General features: G+C 40.4%; 1 protein-coding gene across 1 annotated transcript; it reads right to left on the reverse strand.

The window, feature by feature from the left end:
• Positions 1-13,995: 13,995 nt before the first annotated feature.
• On the reverse strand, positions 13,996-18,727 carry LRRC14B (leucine rich repeat containing 14B). The gene is given in 6 exon segments (XM_032212819.1): positions 13,996-14,641; positions 17,816-17,853; positions 17,855-17,914; positions 17,917-18,005; positions 18,008-18,040; positions 18,043-18,727. Coding segments are annotated over 6 exon segments (1,551 nt in total).
• Positions 18,728-22,073: the final 3,346 nt, after the last annotated feature.

Below are 22,073 nucleotides of genomic sequence, written 5' to 3' on the forward strand. Positions count from 1 at the left end.
AAAGATAGAATTGAGTGTGACTCATTTATCAACCTTGGTAGCAATGGAAATTCTGGTTCTATTGTGTTCATAAGTGAAGGATTACTGTGTTACATAATCATGGTAGCTCAGATAAGCATTAAAATAGAGTTGGTTGATTCATTAGGATAAAGCTATCATTGCCTTATGTCATAGTGATGAGGCTTTATATTATTTCTAGTATCAGAGACAGGAAGCTGAGGGACACAAGGACATATCTTGCTTTGGGCTTTGTTTATCAATGATCTCATCCAGTGGTCCAGCACAGCTTTTCCAGAGTATCTGAGTATACACTCAGTTTGAATTTACTTCATGATTGTTTGAGGCAGTCAATTCTCTATGTGGTGCCTTGTAGAATCCTTAATGAAATCCTTAATGAAATATAGTTAATGAAGGATTAACTAATTCTTCATTGCCTAGATTGTATCATCCATATTAGTTGGCTTAATGGTGCCAAAGAGAATCCCAAAGGACAGCAAAAAGAGAACAGCTGAAGCTCCAGGTTAACTATGCTTCTATGTAAACATTTGATCCAATCTTACATGATTGTGGCTTCTAAACCACAACAGTAAGAAATCACTTGGTCTTGTTAGATCATAGGTGGAGTGGCGAGAACAAAAACTATAAAAAAGGCAGATAAGCATAAAGCAAGGAGTAAAAAAATTCTGGATATTAACTAACACCTAGAACAGTGTTTCTCAACCTTGGCAACTTGAAGATGTCCGGACTTCAACTCCCAGAATTCCCCAGCCAGCGAATGGGAGTTGAAGTCCGGACATCTTCAAGTTGCCAAGGTTGAGAAACACTGTCCTAGAATATTAACAATACATGCATTCTTCTTGGATGTAATAATTATGAACCCTATCACACAGGATATATTTCTAAGTCTGGAGGAATGTTGCAAAAGTGAAATGACTGTTCTCTTCTCTACACAATTTGTCACCGGGAATTGGTGTAGCATAGGTTGTCCTCTTATTTCTTTTTATTGATTGCACATTCTTTCAGTATATTTGGCCCATCTGAATACGTCCTTCTCGTAGCTGGGAACCATCTTCTTCAAGATCAAATTGTCAGTTATTCTATTTTTTCCAATGGTAACTTTAAAAAGTCACTTACAAGGTAACTCTCTGCAAAGGACAGAGATGAAAGTCATGGCCTCAAAGACAAATATAAAGTTGTGATTAACCTGTGAGGGTCTGATGATATCATAAACCTCGAGGACATTGTGTGAGTGGGCAGCTGTTTGTGAGAAGGGAACCAGCAGGCATCACAAGGAAACAGGATGTGCTGTTCCTTTCAAGAGCACCGTGTCATCCTTGTTGTAAATGCTTTTCTCCCCACATGTCTTAACTAATGCCAAAGTGTTCAATATTTTAAACACTGTCCTTCCTTGCTCAACTCCTCTCCCTTACATTCTGTTGTTATCTCTCTGGGACCCTTTAAAAAAAAAAAAAAAAAAAGAACATATCTATATCCAGAAGAATATGAAAAAACTGATCAAACCTGAATTCTTCTTTGGCTTGTCAAGCCCCAGGGTTGTTGTATTATGTCATAAATGCCATGTTTATGTGCATTGTGTCTTATCCATAAGAAAAGACAGAGGTTCTCAATAATTTTAACAAAAGTTGTATATGTGTATAAGCATGCGTATTGTATCCAAATCTTTTGTCTTCAAAGTGCTTCATAGACATCATTGCAGAATGATTGCACAAATTCTGTGGACTCTTTCTCCTGATTCTCTGTCTCTATGTCTCCATGAAAGATTTGGGGAAAGTGAATGACAATTTTGATTTTGTTATGATCTAGCCCAAGTGTTTCTCAACCTTGGCAACCTTGGCAACTTGAAGATGTCCGGACTTCAACTCCTAGCCAAAGCAAGAAAAACCCTCAGTGGTGAAGCCCATTGAAAGACAGAAGTTATATAAATCCCTGCCTCAAATGATTAAGTAAAGGATTTTTAAATCCACAAGGATGCTGACTACTACTATTTCCCTGAAATAAGACTGGGTCTTATATCAGTTTTTGCCCCAAAGATGCATTAGGTTTATTTTCCCAGTTAGGTCTTATTTTCAGGCAAATATCGGTGGTACCAAATGCGTCCCATCTGGCTGACAATCTTAACGGGGGTTTATTTTGGGGGTAGAACTTATATTAAGAGTATCCTGAAAAGTCATGCTAGAGCTTATTTCCAGTTGGATCTTATTTTTGGGGAGGGAACATGATATTAGTCGGTAGTACTGTTGTCAGGGTTCCAATTAACATCTCCAACAGATCAGAACTCCAAGGCAAGTGACTTCTTCAAAGTAATAATTTATTAGAGAGGTCATATTGGCACAGTCTGGGGGAAAACCTGAATCTGCGTTTACCCTACCCAAAATCAAACTCCAAACTCCTTTCCCTTCCATCCACATTGATTGAGACCCTTCGGGCTGCCAATTGGTGGGCTTCATTTATCTTAGCAATAATGGATTTCCTTTACCTGAGAATAACAACACAGGGAATGGGCCACTGGTGAAGAGAGGCAATGGGACCATTGCTAAGTAGACTTAGTCAACTCAGGGACACTTTCAAACATGTTGGGATTACAAATCCCATAATTCCAAGACAGCATAGTCAATATGGAGTACACAAGCTGGTCTTGTCAGCCCTATGAGGCAGACCAGACTAATAAACAGACTGCCATGATAACCTAAACACTATGTGTATTAGATTGGCTATAGTAACATAATCTTGCAAGTCTGGCTTTGCTTTCCCCTCCCTCTTTAATATCGCAGTGAATACGGGAGTGTTCTGCTGAGGCATTTTTGCAATCTACCCCAATCATTTGGACTGATACGTTTGAAGAAGGGACTATTTGAAATGACAACAGCACTGGAAAAAAAAATGACTTAGTTCTCACACTTATGATCATCTCAATATCCCTACGATCACATCTATCAGAATTTTTTGCAGCTAGCACCTGGCATGTATTTAGGGAGGTTGTTATGCCCCGGGGTCCTGTGACTGCCATTTCAACCTTCCTAGTTAGCTTCCAACAATTCTGGTACCAACTGTGGTTGCAAGTGGTATGCATTTTCGTACCTGTATATGAATAAATCAACATATTCACCTCTTTTATTCCCTTCTTTTTCTTTTTATCTTTGCCCCCCCCCCAGCAACTTTTTTTCTGATTGCTGAGTAATTCCCGCCTGGTGAACTCATAGTTGTGCAGGAGACAAAATTCATTGCATTGACATTCACCCAGGAACTCATTAATAGCTCAGAGGCTGAATCCATCATCACTGCCTGACATCCTATTGCTGCAAGGTCAACCCAGCATTTTTGTAAGATTGAACTGACCTTGAAACTCTACAGAGAGTAGTCAGTTGCATGCAATTTTAGTTATCCTGCTTTTTAGTTCCTGAAGTGGTTAAGTTTTCTTGCCTCTCCCCCTGGTTTTCTTACATTTTAAAAGGTTTTAAAGGTTTTAAAAGGTTTTCCTGTATATGAGTATTGTTCATGAAGACTTTAAGAGGCTATCCTCTTGAATAGAGAGAACTGCACAGTTGAACATTCAGATCTTCTGAATGTTCAACTTTCCTTGTTTACTTGAAAGTCTGTTTGAACAGCCCAACCTTGTTGAACACTGATGCTCTCTTCAAACAGTAGAAATGTACTTTGTTCAGTACTAAAACTCCAAAGCAAAAGTACCACATTTCAAATGCAAATCTAAATTGAAAAGTGGAAAGCTGTACAACTATGATGCATAAACATTCCAATTGTTGAAAGATTATTAAAATGCCTGGGAAGCAAACCAATCAATCCATCTTGGCTTTTTTGTTGAAAGAGACGAAAATTGCTTAAAATGCTGAATACCCTTGCTAGCTGGAAATTCTGACAGCAGTCATTTCCGCAAAACCTGAAAAGCACAAATTGGAGACAATGGGACAACCTTATTTTAATTGTGATTCCTTTCTCTCAGACAGCTCGGCTCAGAGAGTACTACATTACCCCTGAGCAGTGCTGCTGAATATTTCCAGCCAGAGTTATGTTTGCTATTTAATAATAAAGATTGCAAACTTCTCTGCATGTACAGAAGCTCTTGCAAAGCTAGATATGCTATATCTGAGGAATGATGTCAAGCTTATGTGGTATCGATATGCAATCCCAATTCATTCCAGATCAAATGAATTTTCATTTCTATATTCCCTAATAATTGCAATTAATGTTTCTCAGGTGGGTTTTGGATGCTTGAGGGTCCCGCCAAGTGGAAGAAAGAGGCAGAAATCTTTTCCTGCTTGCTTGCAAAATCTTGCCTGTGTCTAGCTCTGTGGCCTAAAATATGATACAGAAATGCAAGCTGCCTTTCTCATCAAATGGAGGAGGAGCTCTTGACCATAAATTACCGTGCTCCCACAAGATCTAATTGCCCCATCAATTGTCTCTCAGGATCAGTGCCATTGGTAATAATATTTGGATGGAAAGCATTCAGGCTTATTGCCCAATCCATCTACTGTTCATTTTATCAATTACACTCTTTCCAGTACAATTTTTGAAGCATAGAGGACATCTCTCATTTGACTGAAGATATGTTGGAGAAATTAATTAACACCTGCAGTTAAATTGTTTCCCTCAAGGGAAGCTTTCATCCCAACTTCTGAGAGCAGAGGAGAAATAGGCAAGCTAATTAGTACAAAAAAAAACAAACCAAACTGGGATGTTAGTTTGGTAATGAGAAAACAGCAAACTTGGGAAGCTGAATATTGGGTGACTAAACCTATTAGAATGCAGACTAATTTGAAGATCCATGAGATCAAATAACTATAAAAATCTCTCCTGACCATACAAAAATTCTTATCTGCTTAACCAATAGTTGAAGTGACTCAGATACAGTGACGTAAATATCCATAAATGCATTCATGTTCCTGGATTTGTACTCCCTAGTTGGAAGCAAGATGTTTTGTGGATTTTTCTGCCGGGCTTGGATATATTCTTCAATAAATGCATTCGCACCCAAGAATAAATGGAAGCAGAAGAATATTGTTGCCAAAGTTGGATCATATTATAAGCTGTGTTATTATCCTTTCTTGGCCAAAGAAACAGACACATATTTTTATACAATGAAGATGCTTTTATAACATATGAAGAGTTGAGGCAAAACTTGCTATCTTGTGCTTTTTTGACATAGGATAGCAGGATCATCTGTGGTTGCCATGGTAACAGCAAGGTAAGCAAATTGGAGATGAGGGAAAGCAGAGGTATTTCAGGAACACACAGCCTGTCTCTGATCAGCTTGGATGTTGAATTTCTGCCACTCCCATCTGCTTCTCCAGCTTGGGGGACAGAAATTGGTTAGTGTCTCATCAGTCTGAAAGCATGCAAATGTGAGTAGATAAATAGTTACCACTTTGTGGAAAGATAACAATGTTCTGTGCATCTTGGTGTATAGTCATACCGGCCACACGACCACAGATGCATCTTTGGAAATGCTAAAAAATGGAGATGAACATGACTGAACAGGGAATCTTGACATTTACTTTTATGAATCAGTGACTTATGTTTCTAAATTAGACATTTTCTTTTATCCACAAAATGTTAGAAAGCCATTGAATCTTTTCTTTTAAATAAAAACAGTTAGGTGAAGAGAGGGAGTGGGAGATGTATATTGTAGATGCCAACTTGTAATGGAATACAGGATGATAATTGCAGCTAAGACTACATTTATCTTGCCATAATAATAATGGAGGTCAGTTTATGCCCAGGATATACCTAGATTTAACGGGACAATGTGTTGTATGTAATGAAAGGCAGCATACAAATGCAAAATATTGATAAATAAAAAATGAACTTGCTAATCCTAGGGAGATACCTGAACTTACCTGAATGCTCACATAACACCAGATGGAACATTGGATGCTTTGAGGAGTTGGCAGCATATAAGAACAATGACCCTTGCCTACGATCTAAAAGCTGGAATTCTAGATAGAAATATATCCAGCTATGTGTGAGAAGGGTTCACATTCCCACTGCTAAGCTATGACTACATTTTTATATATCAGTGCTCAGTGCAACAAAACCAAAGTCAATGAAAAGACTCTTTTTCTCTATATTTACTGCTCAAAGAGCAGGGAACTGACATACATTGCCAATCCCTGCATAGAATATACTGATTGTGTGGGGTCGCAGGCAGCAATACCAGAGTATAAAACAGAAAGCATGAAGATCCCGATCATGCAGCATTTGAAGCCCTTGATGTGACCTGTAGGGAAGAATATCTAGTTTTGTGATGGCAAACCTCTGTCACGTGTGCCAGAGGTGGTACCAGAACCCTCTTGTGGGCATGTGTGCTGTCACCCACCAGCTCAGACAGCTGGTTGTCGATTTTGTGGTGTGCATGCGCACCAGCCAGCTGGTTATTTGGCTTGCCAGTGCCTGGTGGCGTGCATAGTGTGCATGCTACAACCTTCCAGTGTGCGCACTCTGTGCCTAAAAGGTTTGCCATCACTGGTCTAGTTCTATCAGCATTGTAAACCAACGTTTTAGTATTTCTATCAACCAACCAATTCAGAGGTTTCATTCTTCCTAACCCAGAAGGAGGCTGTGGTGTGATTCATTAGTTCTAGTGGTCTAACAAGAGAGTCAAGACTTCAGTATATATGGGTTCTCTCTACTTCATTGGCTAAGTCATTGATGGGAATCCTGATGTTAAATTCTGCAACCTCACACCATTCACTAATGTCATGATTTAGTTCCTGAATACCTTAACTCTGAGGCCAAGTGGTACCTCATAGATGTGGCTCCTTGCTTAGAAATTCCATAGCCTCAACAGAGGAATGTCTCTGTGATTGCCTTGAGGAAACAGAACTGACCTTTGATGTGACCCAGTGAGGACTGCTTTTAAAATTAGAGGCTTTCTTCAAGTGGGATCTCAATATAGCAAAGATCTTCATCTCCTTATGAACTCCAGAATGTCAGCAGTCCTGATACCAGCATGAATATGTCCAATCCTGGAGATAGCCTTAAAATCTGAACCGGAATGGGGTTGGACTTTGTTGCCCAGCTTTTCTATTTAGATTGATGCTCAGATGAGCTCAGATGTGATTTATTTTATGATGAAAATTAGACAGCTTTTCTGGAATCTTACAGCTCATTCAATGTTAAAGTGCTTGGGCAGAAGAGGGCAACAGAGCATAAAGTTCAAATGCTTTTTCTGTCAGCCTTTCAGGGTAGATCTACCAAGAAACCAATGACATGTAGGCCTGAAACTACTTTTATTAGAACAGCTCTAGCCACAGAATATTGCAAATGGGAAGGTGCTTCTCCCTCACTTTATTTTTATGTGAATTGGGAGGGCCCTGTATGGGGCATTTCTTTGATTAGTTTCTTGGAATGGGCTGAAGCCATGCTTGTCTGAGCCTTAGCTTGGTAATACTGTAGTTCTTCTCACTGTCCTTCATGGCTATTTTTTATGTTGTCTATACCAGTGTTTCTCAACCTTGGCAACTTGAAGATGTCCGGACTTCAACTCCCAGAATTCCCCAGCCAGCATTCGCATTCGCTGGCTGGGGAATTCTGGGAGTTGAAGTCCGGACATCTTCAAGTTGCCAAGGTTGAGAAACACTGTCTATACTACTGATATCCCTCAGGGTATTCCTCCTTCATTGCTGTTCAGTTCCCTGGGATGTATAATGAGGTTTCCCCTTTAATGGCATATTCTGCTAGCAGCTTGTCTAAGCAGGCTGGGCATCTCCCTTCCCTTCTCCTCTTGCCCTTTCACATATTAAACTTGGCTATTGGAGAGGTGTGTGAGATGGATGGCGATAGAATGAATGAATATTTTAGAAGCTACAACTGTTTCTCTGGCAAAGATTAAGTCTTGGACTGCTGAGCTATAACACTGCCTAGACAGAATATACCCACTTTGGCACGTCTCTCTTTCGGCTTGGCAATGAGGTAACTGTTCTAAAGAATATTCTAAACTTCACACACATTATTAGGTCATGAAAGATCATTTCATTAAGCCTCAGAGTACATATAAGATTATCAGTAGCTTAAATCCTAATGTGATGGGCATAGTTGTACCACCAGTAGAGCAAAATCTGAATCCTGCTTGTCACTTGTTCTACTACGGTAGTTTATGACCTAGTTGCCCTTTAAATGCTGCTAAATAAAATCTGTTAGGACAATCAATATCCATTAAGGAAATGAAAAGTAGATTGATATCAATAACATTTTCACCGGTGAGCAGGTTGAAGGAGCAGATGTTCCATCATTAGTACTTTATGCTTTCTCAGTTCAGTCTGATGGTGTTTACATACCTACCTGAGATCTGGTGCCTTTTTAAAATATATGCATAATCTTCAAATTGGTATGTTCAAATTGGTATGTTAAACTCAGAGCAAAAATCTCTTCCAAACTTTGAAACTATCGTTCACTAACAGAAGTCAAACTGACGATTCAATATTTCATTGATGAAATAAAATCCATGAAGGAAGTACTTCCTCTTTTTTTAAAGGGATAACATAAAGGCTGTACATCAGCCTTCTGCAATTTGGCATGCTTAAGATATATTCAGAATGCAACCCCCCAAATTCCCATTATTCATGCTGATGAGAAATTTTTAGAATTGTAGATCTGACATATAGTTAAAGGGATACAATTCCCTTATAACAGAAAAGTTTGGAGTTAGCCATAAATATGATTCTGGACAAAGAAGGAAGCATTTCAATCAATCAAATCTGTAAAAATAAACTTGCTGTATTTCAACCTGTGGCTTTATGCTGTACACCTGAACAAAGGGCCAGGGTATTTGACTGATTAATACATACTGTCAGTAAATAAATATAGCAGAATTTTGTTTCTTAATTTGAAAGATCCACATACCAGGATCTGGATGCAGCAGAAACTTCTCAGATTATTTTAAATACAAAAATCATTCCTGACCAGCCTGTCTTTGTCCTTCCAGTGCTAAAAACGGCAAATTAGAGATTTGTTGATAGCTGTCCTCTGTTCACACAACACTGAAGCAGGATGGCTGGATAGATCTGGCCAGAAACTAATATTCATCTGAAGGCATACCTAAATATTTCCAGGATCCCCTACAATGCAGCAAATGTTCACTATAATTGGCAAGAAAGTGGTACTTGCAGATATCCATTCAGAAAACCCCTATGTGAGCTTCTCCCACAAATCCTGTAACCAATGTAATGACTACACATGTATGTATAAGTCAGGGTGTCAAACTCACGGCCTGTGGGCCAGATGTGTTACGTGCCGGCCACGCTCACACCTGGTTTAGTCAAGGGGGGAGTCATGATACATCACGTGATGATGCCATGACATCATGAACTTGACACCCCTGGTATAAGTGAAGATGAAGATGATGTCATTGTTACATGGTAAGTTTTCCTTCACATAATTCCACCTTCTAACATTCACAAGAATGCTATTTTTTTCTAAAATATTGTAAAGCAAGGCATTTTGCATTAGTGTAAACCACAAGAGCCCTAATCTGACTACTGAAGCAAGCATATGTTTCTTTAGTTGACTCCATCAGAGTTAAATCAAAGTGTAATACAAGATTCTTTTCGAATTACACTTCATGTCTGCATTAAATTAGGTGATATGCATCCTTAGGTTCAATTTGTAATGCTTTAATTATTTAGCCTAAAAATACAAGCTCCATAACTGCAAAATCAATAGCTCACTAGTGCTGACTTTACAGTCTAATCAAATGTGAAGATCAACTGCTTCTGTGATAAAAGTAACTCAGTTCCTGGGACAATAGCTGGAAAATACTATTTATCCCAAGAATAATCATTCCAATTCTCCTAGTGTCTTTTTCTATTTGATCATCATATCTAATACTGAATTTTCTCCAAATAAAAGTAACAAAGACTCATCTGTGGTAGTAGGGCAAAAGTTAAGAGGAAATGGAGAGAGAGTTTCGGATTTACACAAATCAGAATTCTAATAGGGTGGATCTACAGTAGTATTTCTCAACTCTGACAACTTTAAGATGCCTAGAGTCCCACTCCCAGAATTCTCCAGCCAGCTTGCTTGTTCTCCAGACAACTTGTATCTTAAACCTGTCAAAGCTGAGAATCCCAGGTCTAGAGTGAAAATGTAGTATGTAGCAGGGGTCCCCAACCCCTGGGGTGCGACCCACTACTGGGCCATGGCCTATTTGGAATCGGGCCATGTGAGAATCCATTGTTTTTTCTTGTGTGAATGGAGCTGCGTGCCCATGCACACCGGCCCGCTGCTCACACACCCCTGTTCCCTTCTTCCCCTACCCCAGCTGGGCTTCCAAACGGCTTGCACCCGACGCTCCAAAAGCGAAGCAGTGAGAGCAGAGGCTGAGTAGGATGCGGGTGCCCTGCTCAGTTTTGCTGACTCACCGAGGTTGTCCAGTGGACGCCCGAACCAATTTTGGGTGAGTCTGAAGGGGCAGAAGACTGCTCCCCCAAAGGCGTCTCTTCTCTGCACCAAAAGCGCTTGCAAATGGACAAAAGTCTTTGGGAGAGTAATCATGCACTACTTCAGACCTCCTGTCCCTTTGCAAAAGCTTTTGGCATTGAGAAGCCTGAAAGGCTGCAAAACCATGCTCTAAGGGCTTCTCTTCTCTCTTGCGTGAGCGAAGCTGTGCACATGCAAACATGTGTGTGCATGCCGTAGGAAAGGTTCCCCTCTACCCACTCCCAGCTGGCTGCCAAGCCACAAAGGTTGGGGACTGCTGCTCTATAAGATCAGAAGTGTCATTAGTCAAGAGCAGTTGGGAAGTTCGGGGATGTAAAATGTTGGCAGATAGTTACTTAGTGAATAAGATGTAAAAAGGAAAGTATCCGAAAAAGTGGTGAGATAAAGAATTTGAAAGTATCCATTTGGAATGGATATGAAGGAACCTCAGCCATAACATCCTTATGGAAAAGTAATGCACTAAAAATAAAAGCTGAATAATCAGAGTTCATTTCTCCTCATTTGGATATTACTTTTGATTATGGAAGATGAACGAATACTCTGTTTTTATTTAGTGTCCACACTAAATTCTATTTTCATTGTTGTGTGCGTGTTTGTATGTGTACATGCTAGATATTCAATGAGCCATAACAAATGTCTATGTCTATGACTTTATTTAGGATTAATGATGACTCAGAGAACAATGCAGTTTAAAATCAGATCCCTGTACAGGTTGACCTGCTTTATATGCAGTGTTTTTTGTTAAGAAAGTGATCAAAGGCATAATTAAGAATAATCTTCCCTTTGTTCAAAAGTAATTGATTCAAACACCATTTTGCAAGATATAAGCAAGGTACTTTAGACCTGGAAAAAATATTTTGTTTCTCTGGAACTTAGCATTATTTGAGATAATAGCAGTTCATTAGCTTCCCTGCAGCAGCTCCCCCTCTTTCTCATTTTCTGCATTCTGGTTTTCCTGATTGAACATAAGATGCTTTGGATCAGAGATTTATATCTAGTCTATAGGGCTTCCTTAGCACTCTTGCTTGAAAGCTTGGAAATCTTTTTTTAAGGGGTGGTGGTGGGAAGGACACATTCCACTGTACATTTGGGAAGGATCAAAGATCAAATAAGACAGCAATATAGAAAGAGAACCTGTACCTGACATGCTGGTTAAACCAGATTTTACCTCCTAGAAAAAAATTTCTAGGATTTAGAAGGATTTCCCCCTCTAAAATCCTTTAGAAAAGAATTCTTTTAGTCTTTTAATGCACATATCATGCTATCCAGGGCTTACATTCTACACTACTTCCTTCACAACAGTGGGAAACTCTCCACTTGATTTTCAGAAATTGTAAACAGAGTCTTGAGGAGTGCAGGAAAAACAAAAACGTTAGCAAAGTTGGAGACCTCAGGTGACCTGGGGTTTCAGGTTGTCCATTCTGGTGCAGAGCAGTGTTCTTCATACTTGGTAAAGTTGTCAGGCATGAAAAACACTGCGCTAGAGCTTCTGTGAGGACTCTGTACAGACCTTGTACTGTGTGCTGCAAGTGAGGCTAACCTACCCCGTTTCCCTGAAAATAAGACAGGGTCTTATTTTCTTCTGAACCCCCCAAATAAGCACTTGGTCTTATTTTCGGGGAGGTCTTATTATTTTTGAAGTGCAGGAGGTGGCGAGCGTGGTCATCTCATGGTTACTGCTGTGTTGCAATATTTTAGGGGAGGGCTTATTTTCAGGGGAGGGCTTATTTTAGTGCATGCACTCAAAAGCCCAACTAGGCTTATTATCCAGGAAGATTTTATTTTTGGGAAAATAGGGTATAATCCCCAGATAAGCAGCGAGGAAAAGGAAGAGGAGTGACAATGAATGCACCCTTGACAACCTCTTTCCCCTGATTAGCAAATTTTGCTCTTTCTGTGTTTTATATAGGGTCTATCTCCCTATCTGTGCCTCCTTCCCATATTAGATATTTAATGAGCCATAACAAATGTCTATGACTTTTATGTTGCTAAGTGAAACATTTAAGTGAGTTTGCCCCATTTTACGACTTTTTTGCCACAGTTGTTAAGTGAATCGTTACATTTGTTAAATTAGTAAGTGAATCTGGATTCCCCACTGACTTTGCTGATCAGAAGGTCGCAGAGGGGATCACATGACCCCGGGGCACAGGAAAGGTCATAAGTATGAACCAGTTGCCAAGCACCTGAATTTTGATCATGTGACCATGGGGATGCTGCAATGGTCATAAGTGTTAAAAACGATCATAAGTCTCATTTTTCAGTGCCGCTGTAACTTTGAATGGTCACTAAATGAATTGTTATAAGTTGACAACTACCTATATTTCCCTTTTTTGATTCAGAATCTGGCAGATAAAGTGCTAGAGAATGAGAAGCTAAGCAGAAAAATAAGAATTCTAAGAGAAAAACTCATTTCAATATACTTGTTAATTCTCTGTAATTATTATCAAATACACTGTCAGTCAAAATCAGGCAAAAATACATATATTCTATATTTCTTGCGTATAGTCAGCCACATGCTGCACTTAACCTGATTTACCAAGAAAACGCTGAAAATTAAAGCCCGATAGTCATTTCTCTCACTTATATCAGTATAGTATTTAATTTAATCATGTTCTCTTGGACAAACTGGGTAGGTTGGGCTGTCTATAAAAGTCCATTCTACAAATTAAAAAAAAAAGAGACTGGCAGGAATATCTCACCTTAATATTGAGTGCATAGGCATTGAGAAATCTCAGGTTGGCTCATGATCTTAAAATAGTACCATGTATCGAAGCATTCTGAAACAGCCATCTATTTAGCATCCATATCAGATATTTTATTTGCCAACAAGGGCTTCAATTTTTTTGCCAAATATCTATAGGATATGTAGGATATATAGGAAATGAGGAAGGATGCAATATGGTTTGTAATTTTGCATTTACTGCATTAGAGCTTGCTCTGGAATTCCCTAAGTAAAGTGCCTGCCCAATATTGAATTGTGTAATAGGGAACAGATGGGCATCAGTATGTTCATGCATACTTTTTTATATATTTGTGATTTATCTTATTTTTAGTATGTACTGTATGCCTGAATTTTCTCAAGAAATGAAGATGTTAGAAGATCAAACCAATATCAAAGGGGATATACAGGAGATCTTCAGGTGACCATGATAAAAGTTTGAGGGTACCACAAACAGTGGTGGGATTCAAAATTTTTTACTACTGGTTCTGTGGGTGTGGCTTGGTGACCGTGGCAGGGGAACGAGACTGTAAAATCTCCATTCCCTCCCCACTCCAGGGAACGGTTAATGCAAAATCCCCATTTCCTCCCAATCATCTGGGACTTGGGAGGCAGAGAATAGATGGAGGCGGGGCCAGTCAGAGGTGGTATTTATCGGTTCTCTGAACTACTCAAAACTTCTGCTATCAGTTTTCCAGAACTGGTCAGAACCTGCTGAATACCACCTCTGACCACAAATCCTTTTCACTTCTCCATATGTGCTCACATTTTGTTTGCATATACCTGTTCAGCTTCAAATGTCAGCTCATTTCCTTAAGGGCCACACTGAAACTTTGTAGGGCATCTTGGAATGACTTCAACAAAGAAATTCCTAGTTCGTTTCCCGTTTCTTGAATTGCAGCATCGTACCCTCCATAGAGGGGAGTAGAAGCCTTGATGTCTTCCCGCTTAGCTTGCAATAAAATCATGTGAAGATCTTCGACTATTCTTTCATACTTCTGGTGGTCAAATTTTGAAAGATCACTTTCGCCAATTGGGTAACTGATGTTGTTTGCATAGCAATCTCTCGGAACTGGAAATTCGATATATTTCAGCCTTGGAAAATCAATGAAAATATTAAAAAGGCATTTCAAGGCTCGAGAAGATAGAGGATTTCCAAGGAACTTCAGCTCCTCTAATTTCCGACAAGGAACCAATCCTAAAATCAGCATGTTGATATGAATGTCCTGAATGTTGCATTCTTCAAGTGTGAGACTTTTGAGTGTATAAGATGAATGGTTCAGGAGTTTGAAGAAGGTTGATGGGTACAAATCAGCCACATCATGTCCACTGATATCCAGAGCTTCTAGTTTCTCAGAATGCAGGCTATTGGCTAAATAAGCCATGTCAAGATGGTTCAGCGAACAGTTAGAAACATCCAGCATTTTCAGCGGTGTCTTCAAAGGACTGGAAATTTCAATAAAACAAATCCAATAATTGTACTAATCCATTCTACAGCTTTTAAAAACAAGATAAATAAACATGCATAGACTAGCCTCTGTAACGTAAGAATGGAAAATGGCTCTAGCATCAATTTTTTAAAAAGGGCCCAGAAAAGTATAGATCACCTAGCTAAGTAAATTGATGTAAAAGTGGTATTAAAAATAGAATGGTCATCTGGGCATATGGCAACTTCTTGCTCATTCTTTAGTATGGTTTGTGCAAAGGTAATTCCTGCCTCACTAATTTTTTTAGAGACATTTGAAAGTTTCATCAAGTAAGTGGATATGATTCAATTGCCAGACCTTGTTTATTTGGCATTTCAAGAGGCTTTTAATAAAGTCACTCATCAAAGACTCTGAGCAAATTTAGCAACTATGCGATAAGAGGAGAAGTCCTCATATAGATTGGTGGCTGATTGAAGTACAGGAAGAAGAAAGTAGAAATAAATTAGTTTCCATTCACACAGTGTCGAGATGTAAACAGGACATTTGTATTGAGGTTGAGACACTTTATTTTCAAGTATTCAAGCATTTCAGAAAGAGTAGGCTGAACAGAGGAGGGTCAAACCAGGGTATGATATACCAAATTCTTTAGAGTGCCCACAAAATTGATGAAAATATTGATTCAGGGTTCTTCACCAAATGAAGATGTCTAACAGTCAATGAGCTGACACAAAGCTCTCCTCAGATAACATTTACTGAATGCAGATACTTCCCCCGCCCCAAATTTAGCAATCCCTATCAAGCCTTAGATATGACGTTCCCAAATATCCAAACCCTTCTTGTCCATAGAGACCTTATTAAGGAGAGGAAGTGGAGCCTCATATCTTTGTTCTCTTCTCCTCTCACCAAATATCATCATCTGCCACTGTCTTTAATGTGGAATGGGATTAGAGAAGAGGCAAAATTTGATACCACTAGATTTAGCTCTCATTCAAAACTTGTTCAGGTGTTGGATGGCTTTCTCTTTCACCTTGCATTGTGCAGCATCTGCTCTGCCATTGCTGGTCAGTTGCTATCCAAACTAACTAACCTAGATCTCTGGGCTATGAGTCAAGAAACCTGGAAAAAAGGAGTCTGACTGCATCAACCTAAAGTGGCCAATAGGTCCCTGGTTGATCCCAAGCTGCTCGGGGGCACCTGAAAGCCCCATCAGTAGAGTGGTTGGTGAAATGCATTGCTCTAATCTCACCAAAAATTATGTTAAGGGGAATAACAATTTTTTGCAGTACAACTAAATAAGTGACTTGAAGCTATCTCAGTGAGGGCCTGGGATCCAATCAATGAATATAAGAACATGGTAGAAAAAAGGAGATTTCTGTAGCATATTTTTGCTAAGGCTTTCCTGTATTCCATTTCCATGTTCGCAATCTTTAAGAAACGCACATAAAACAATCCTTTAAATATTGTGGTGCCTTTGTCCAAATCTGCAGTGAGAATTAGAGCACAAACCTTTTGAAAGAGTTTGGCAATGGTTTGTGCAACATTCCCTATATTGTAGATTGTGTTGTTATGCTTTTCTTGTCCAAGAAAATGTGGCAACAGAAGAATGAGAATGGGGATAGGGTTTCTGTTGTTCTCTCTCTCTGTGTGTGGGTGGGTGTTTATATCTGTGTCTGTGTGTGCATGCTCCTCCTTGGCCAATTAGAGGGACTGCTGGTATGATTGAGTAGCAGCTCAAAATTTAAGAAGACAAATATTGGCTTAAAAAGTGCTTCCTTATGTGCACCTAAATTTATGGATTTTAGTTTAATTTTTATGTCACCTCCCACCTCAGAAAAAAGAATCCTTAACTTTTTATCAAAAAATTTAGGATTTCTTGATCCTTTATTATTTTAGATTTCTGTCTAAAGCTTGATTATCCAATTGTTGGCTTGCCTAGGCCACATTGAGTCAAGCGTTGTCTTGGGCTGCATATAAATTATATAATGTATATACATAACAAATTTCACGGGGCCTTGGGGCTGTCAGCTTGGTTGTTCATTTGCAGACATTTCATTGCCTGAACTAGGTAACTAGCACTGATGATGTAACCTAGTTTGGTTAATAAAACAACTGCAAGAAAATAATCAAGCTCAGAGAGAGCACCAAGGACCCTTCATTTCAATCCTGAGCTACAAATATTCTCCTTTATTAATGACAAACTTCATTATCTTGTGGAGCTGCATTAGCTGTCCAGTACCACATGCAGTCTATGGGTCGTGGCTTGGACATGCCTGAGTTCAAGAAAGAAATTCCATGCCAGGATGGTGACTTAAATAATGAATTCAGTAGTTGCCCATAATTTCTTCTCTGCCTCAGGCCTAGCAAGAATACTGTAATTGACATAGCTTTGATTGTTGGCTCAGAAAGTGCCCCCAATATAGTTTTGGGATTAAAAAAATTAGATCTTCTCCAGTATAAATCTGCTTTTGATAGCAAATTACAACTGAGATATTATTTTCATATGTGAAATATAAATACTTTGTATAGAAAGAGACTTTCCTTTGGTTTATCATTTAGAACTTGATCAGATGCCAAATAAAATTTTCCCCAAACTGCTACATTTTTAAAGTCATGATTACAGATCAGTGCTAATTATGTCAGACTTAATTCCTTTTCTGCAGAGATATATAAATATGTTCTGTAAACCGAAAGAAAGGGTAAAACAATCAAAGAATTGGGAAAAGGCATTGTTGCTCATAGTGGTGTAACCTGTAGCCATTGGATACCAATTGCTCGGGACTATTAACTATTAACCGCAAAGTATAAAATGTCTCATACATTGCAGGTAGAAAACCTTCCAGCAGAATATTTTTTCCGGAAATCCCCATGGGAGCATTTCATTGGTCTCTTATTAAACATTGGCCCGAGCCACTGAAAATCTGAGTTCATTTCTCTTAGCTAGAGTGTCTAGGAGACAATTTGAGCCAGCTGGTTTCTGTCAGATTCAATTCCTTTCCAAGTCAGACTAGAATAAAATGGAACCATCCTGGTGAGTGAGTGACTTGTTATCATTAAACAGCAACATGCATTGCTGTTTCCATCACCATGCTTTCCACCCAGCAACAGTAGTTGCAGGGATACCTCATCCTTTCTTCATGCATTCCAATTGCCTGGCACTTTGACTCACCAGCAAAAGCAATCTGAAACGCATTACCTGAGTAGTTTGCGGAGCCTTCCGGTGAGGATGGAAAAATGCCAGGCTCAGCTCTGTTAGCTGAGTCATTTGGCTCATTTTTTCCCCCAATTCCTGAGACGAGTGGCTTCATCCTCTGGTGTGAAACCTTCTCCACATCAAGGTCCCAGGCTGGCATGTGTGAGCGATGTCATTAAGGGACATTGGACGTATTAAAAAGCACTTGCAAATGTTCCATATGACCTAACAGTTGTGAACTACTTCAAACTTGCCCAGCGGGAAGAGGGGCTCTGTTAAGCTTATGAATGTTAGAAATCTTCCTTAAGCCAGGTTGTCCACCCGGAAGGCTTTGCAGCGGATTTTGAGTGGGCAGTGACACCTCATTAGCAGGGCCTGGACAACCACCTCATAGCTTCGTTCAGTAACAAAGATGTCGGCCAAGACATCCACCGAGACCTCAAACACATCTGGAAGGAAGGGCAAGTTTTGCATGTCCACCAGCAGATCATAGCAGGTCCTCGAGAGCAGCTCTGTCCGGGCCCACCGTCCCATTGTTTTCCTACAAGGGCAGAGCTGAACTTCCACATCCTTTATGCCTGTTAAGTCCACAGTTTTCAGTCGTTTCGCGTAGGGTGATGAGCAATTCAAAACATAGTCCTTCAAACCAGCTAGGCAGCTGGCCAGGCACAGAGAACAGGCTCGGTTACTGATGTCTTCTGGGTGATCAGCTGTCTTTCCCAGTAACTTTCCAATATTGAATTCGGCCAGTGGCCAGTTCTCCACCAGGTCATGAATTACCTCCACCTGCTCCTGTAAGTAGCTTGCCTTAAAAAGAAGAGGGAAGAGATTATGGGCAAGATGGCTCAGGTTCTGTCTTACCAGCTGCCCCTTGGATACCAGAACTTCAGCACTCAGAAACCGTAGCGAGTGCATGGCTGCTCTGTGACTCTGACAGTTACTCGGGATCTGTTTTTCTGACCAAGAAACCCTCTGTTATCATCTTCTATTTTTAGCTGCAGCTGCTCTGGTGGAGATTGGGAGGATCTGGGAAGGCAACAGTCACACCACATGCTAAATTTAAGCGGCTATTTTGGTATCAGACATACATCTGACAATGTTAACTCCTGAGTTAGTTTCGCAGCGGGTCATTTGCATAATCCTTTGTGAACGAGAGCAAAGTTAGACTTATGGTTGGTGTTTCCTTTTAAAATATTTTCAGTCACCTTGTTAAAAATAATTCTGTTCGACGTCTCAAAGACAGCTTCCAAAATGAACATTTGCACTATATAAAACAATAAGACATTTTGAAACCATTAATTCACCTAGTCATAAAATTAAACACTAGAAAAGATTAGAGGTAAATATGTATTATTACTGAGGTGTTTAATAGTTTTTATCTAACGACTTAAATTCATCACATCATGCACAAAGACACAACAAGTGTTGGAACAAATCAATGTGTACCAGAGTCTAGCGGTTCATTTCCAGCAAATGATCCTGTTGTGAAACTCCTCAGTTGCTGATAGCACTTAATGATCAGAGATATACTCCCTCTAAGATGAATGATCATACACATGTGTTATTGCCAATTTTAAAAAAAATCATTCATAGGTTTTATGAATTAATGACTAGAAAGGCTCAGTATAAAAATAAAGAAAAAACATACTATGAAATAAATATTTGGAAGGTACAAACCATAGGTGACATTCAGCAGGTTCTGACCAGTTCTGGAGAACTGGTAGTGAAATTTTGAGTAGTTCGGAGAACCAGTAAATACCACCATCTGACTGGCCCCGCCCCATCTCTATTCTCTGCCTCCTGAGTACAGCATCCTTTCCCTGCCATGTCCACCAAGTCATGAAACGCCCAGCGAGGGCATGAACAGGATTATGGGGAGACTCAGTGCTGCCACTTGTGTGCTGGACCCATGTCCCTCTTGGTTAGTCTCGGCTTCCCGGGAGGTGACACGAGGCTGGCTCCAGGCAATTACCAACGCTTTGTTGAGGGAGAGATTCTTTCCCACTGCCTTGAAGGAGGCAGTGGTGAGGCCCCTCCTTAAGAAGCCTTCCCTGGACCCAGCTTCTTTAGCCAACTATCGTCTAGTCTCCAACCTTCGCTTTGTAGCGAAGGTTGTCGAGAGTGCGGTAGCACGTCAGCTTCCCCAGTACCTGGATGAAGCTGTCTACCTGAATCCATTTCAGTCAGGTTTAGGCCCGGATACAGCACGGAGACGGCATTGGTCGCGTTCGTCGATGATCTCTGGTGGGCCCAGGACAGGGGCTGCTCCTCTGTCCTGGTCCTATTAGACCTCTCAGCAGCTTTCGATACCATCAACCATGGTATCTATTGCCAACGACTCGGGAACGGTTGGGAGGGAGGGGGACACCATTTTACGGTGGTTCTCTCCTACCTGTCAGATCAGTCGCAGTTTGTGTTGACTGGAGGGCAGGGATCGACCACCAAGGACGCGTCACTTGTGGGGTGCACCCAGGATAGGTTCTCTCACCCCTCCTGTTCAACATATATATGAAACCACTGGGTGAGATCATACCGTGGTTTTGGGGTTATGGTATCATCAATATGCTGATGATACCCAACTTTTCATCTCTACCCCAAACCACCCTAAATGATGCCCTCGAGTGATGTCCCGGACTGTGGAGGCGGTTGCGGCTTGGATGGGGCAGGAACAGGCTCAAGCTCAATCCCTTCAAGACTGAGTGGCTGTGGTTTTCCGTCATCCCGAATTTGTGCATCTTGTTCCATCCTTTGATTATAGGGGAGAGGAATTTTTAGCCTCTCAGAGAGGGCCCGCAATCTGGGTGTCCTCTGGCTATGCAGCTTAGTTTAGAAGAACACCTGACAGCCGTGACCAGGGGAGCCTTTTACCAGGTTCGCCTGGTACGTCAGTTGCGCCCCTTCCTGGATCAGGAGCTTTGTGCACAGTCACTCATGCCCTCGTCCTTTCTCGCCTGGACTACTGTAATGCTCTCTACATGGGGTTGCCCTTGAAGAGCACCCGGAGGCTTCAACTGGTCCAGAACGTGGCTGCGCGGGTTATCATGGGGGCACCTAGGTGCTCCCATGTTGCACCCCTTTTAGGCAGCCTGCACTGGGTGCCGGTTGTCTTCCGGGTGTGATTCAAGGTACTAATTATGACCTTTAAAGCGCTCCATGGCTTAGGCCCAGGATATCTGCAAGACCACCTACTGCCACCGGTAGCCTCCCACCGTCCAGTGCGATCCCACAGAATTGGCCTCCTCAGAGTACTGTTGGCCAGACAGTGTCGGCTAGCAACCCCCAGGGGTAGAGCCTTCTCTGTGGGAGCGCCTTCCCTCTGGAATGAGCTGTCCCTGGAGCTTTGTATAATCCCGAGACCCTCCGGTCTCTTCCGCGCACCCTAAAATGTATGGCTTTCCAGCAGCCAGCCTGCCTGAACAAAACAAAATAAATTATTGATCATTGTTAATTTTAATCAAATTTTTTAAAATGTTATTGTTAATCTTAATTGGGTTTGTTTTTTGGATATTCTGATCTATTTTTTTAAAACTTTTGTAATGTGTTTTTTTTTAAATGTTGTAGCCGGCCTTGAGTCTCTTGGGAGAAGGGCGGCATATAAATCCAATAAACCAAACCAAACCAAGCACGCCACAGAAACTGACAGTAAAAAAAATTTGAATCCCACACTAGTTAACAAACCCTTCTCTTTGTCTTTCCACTATAAAAGATGCTGCAGTGTTTAATCAACATATGAATTAGCTTCAGTCTTGTAAATTGAGCTTACATGTTCTTAGAGCTATCACTATCAAATTATAATAGTTTCAATAGCCCTAACTTCTCAAACTCCCACCCAGCACATCCAATACATGTAGGATTTTCCAGGTGTAAGCGCTGCCCTGTCAAAATTGTAAAGAAGAACTTTCTTTTAGACTTTGAAGCTGGTAAAAAAAGCCAAAGTTAACAAAATCATGCAGCAGAGCAGGTCTAACTGTCCCACCTACTACAATCTTATTTCCCTCAAATAATAGTAAGCCCTCTGTAAGGAATGTGGCCAAGGCTCTCTTTTCTCTCTTTCTCTCTCTCTCTTTTTTTTTTTTCCTTCATGTTTTCATTTTTGGGAGAGCTGGGTAAAGTTAGTTAAACCAACATTAGAAGTTAAACTTAAATTCTTTCCTATATTTCTCACTTTAAAATGGGAATAAATGGTGCAGCCAGTTTTCAGCAATTATCTGCAGAGGCAGCTACAATATTACAAAAAATGGAGATTTGGGCCTTTATTTGC

This window comes from Thamnophis elegans, chromosome 3, assembly GCF_009769535.1.
Source record: "Thamnophis elegans isolate rThaEle1 chromosome 3, rThaEle1.pri, whole genome shotgun sequence".
NCBI lineage: Eukaryota > Metazoa > Chordata > Lepidosauria > Squamata > Colubridae > Thamnophis > Thamnophis elegans.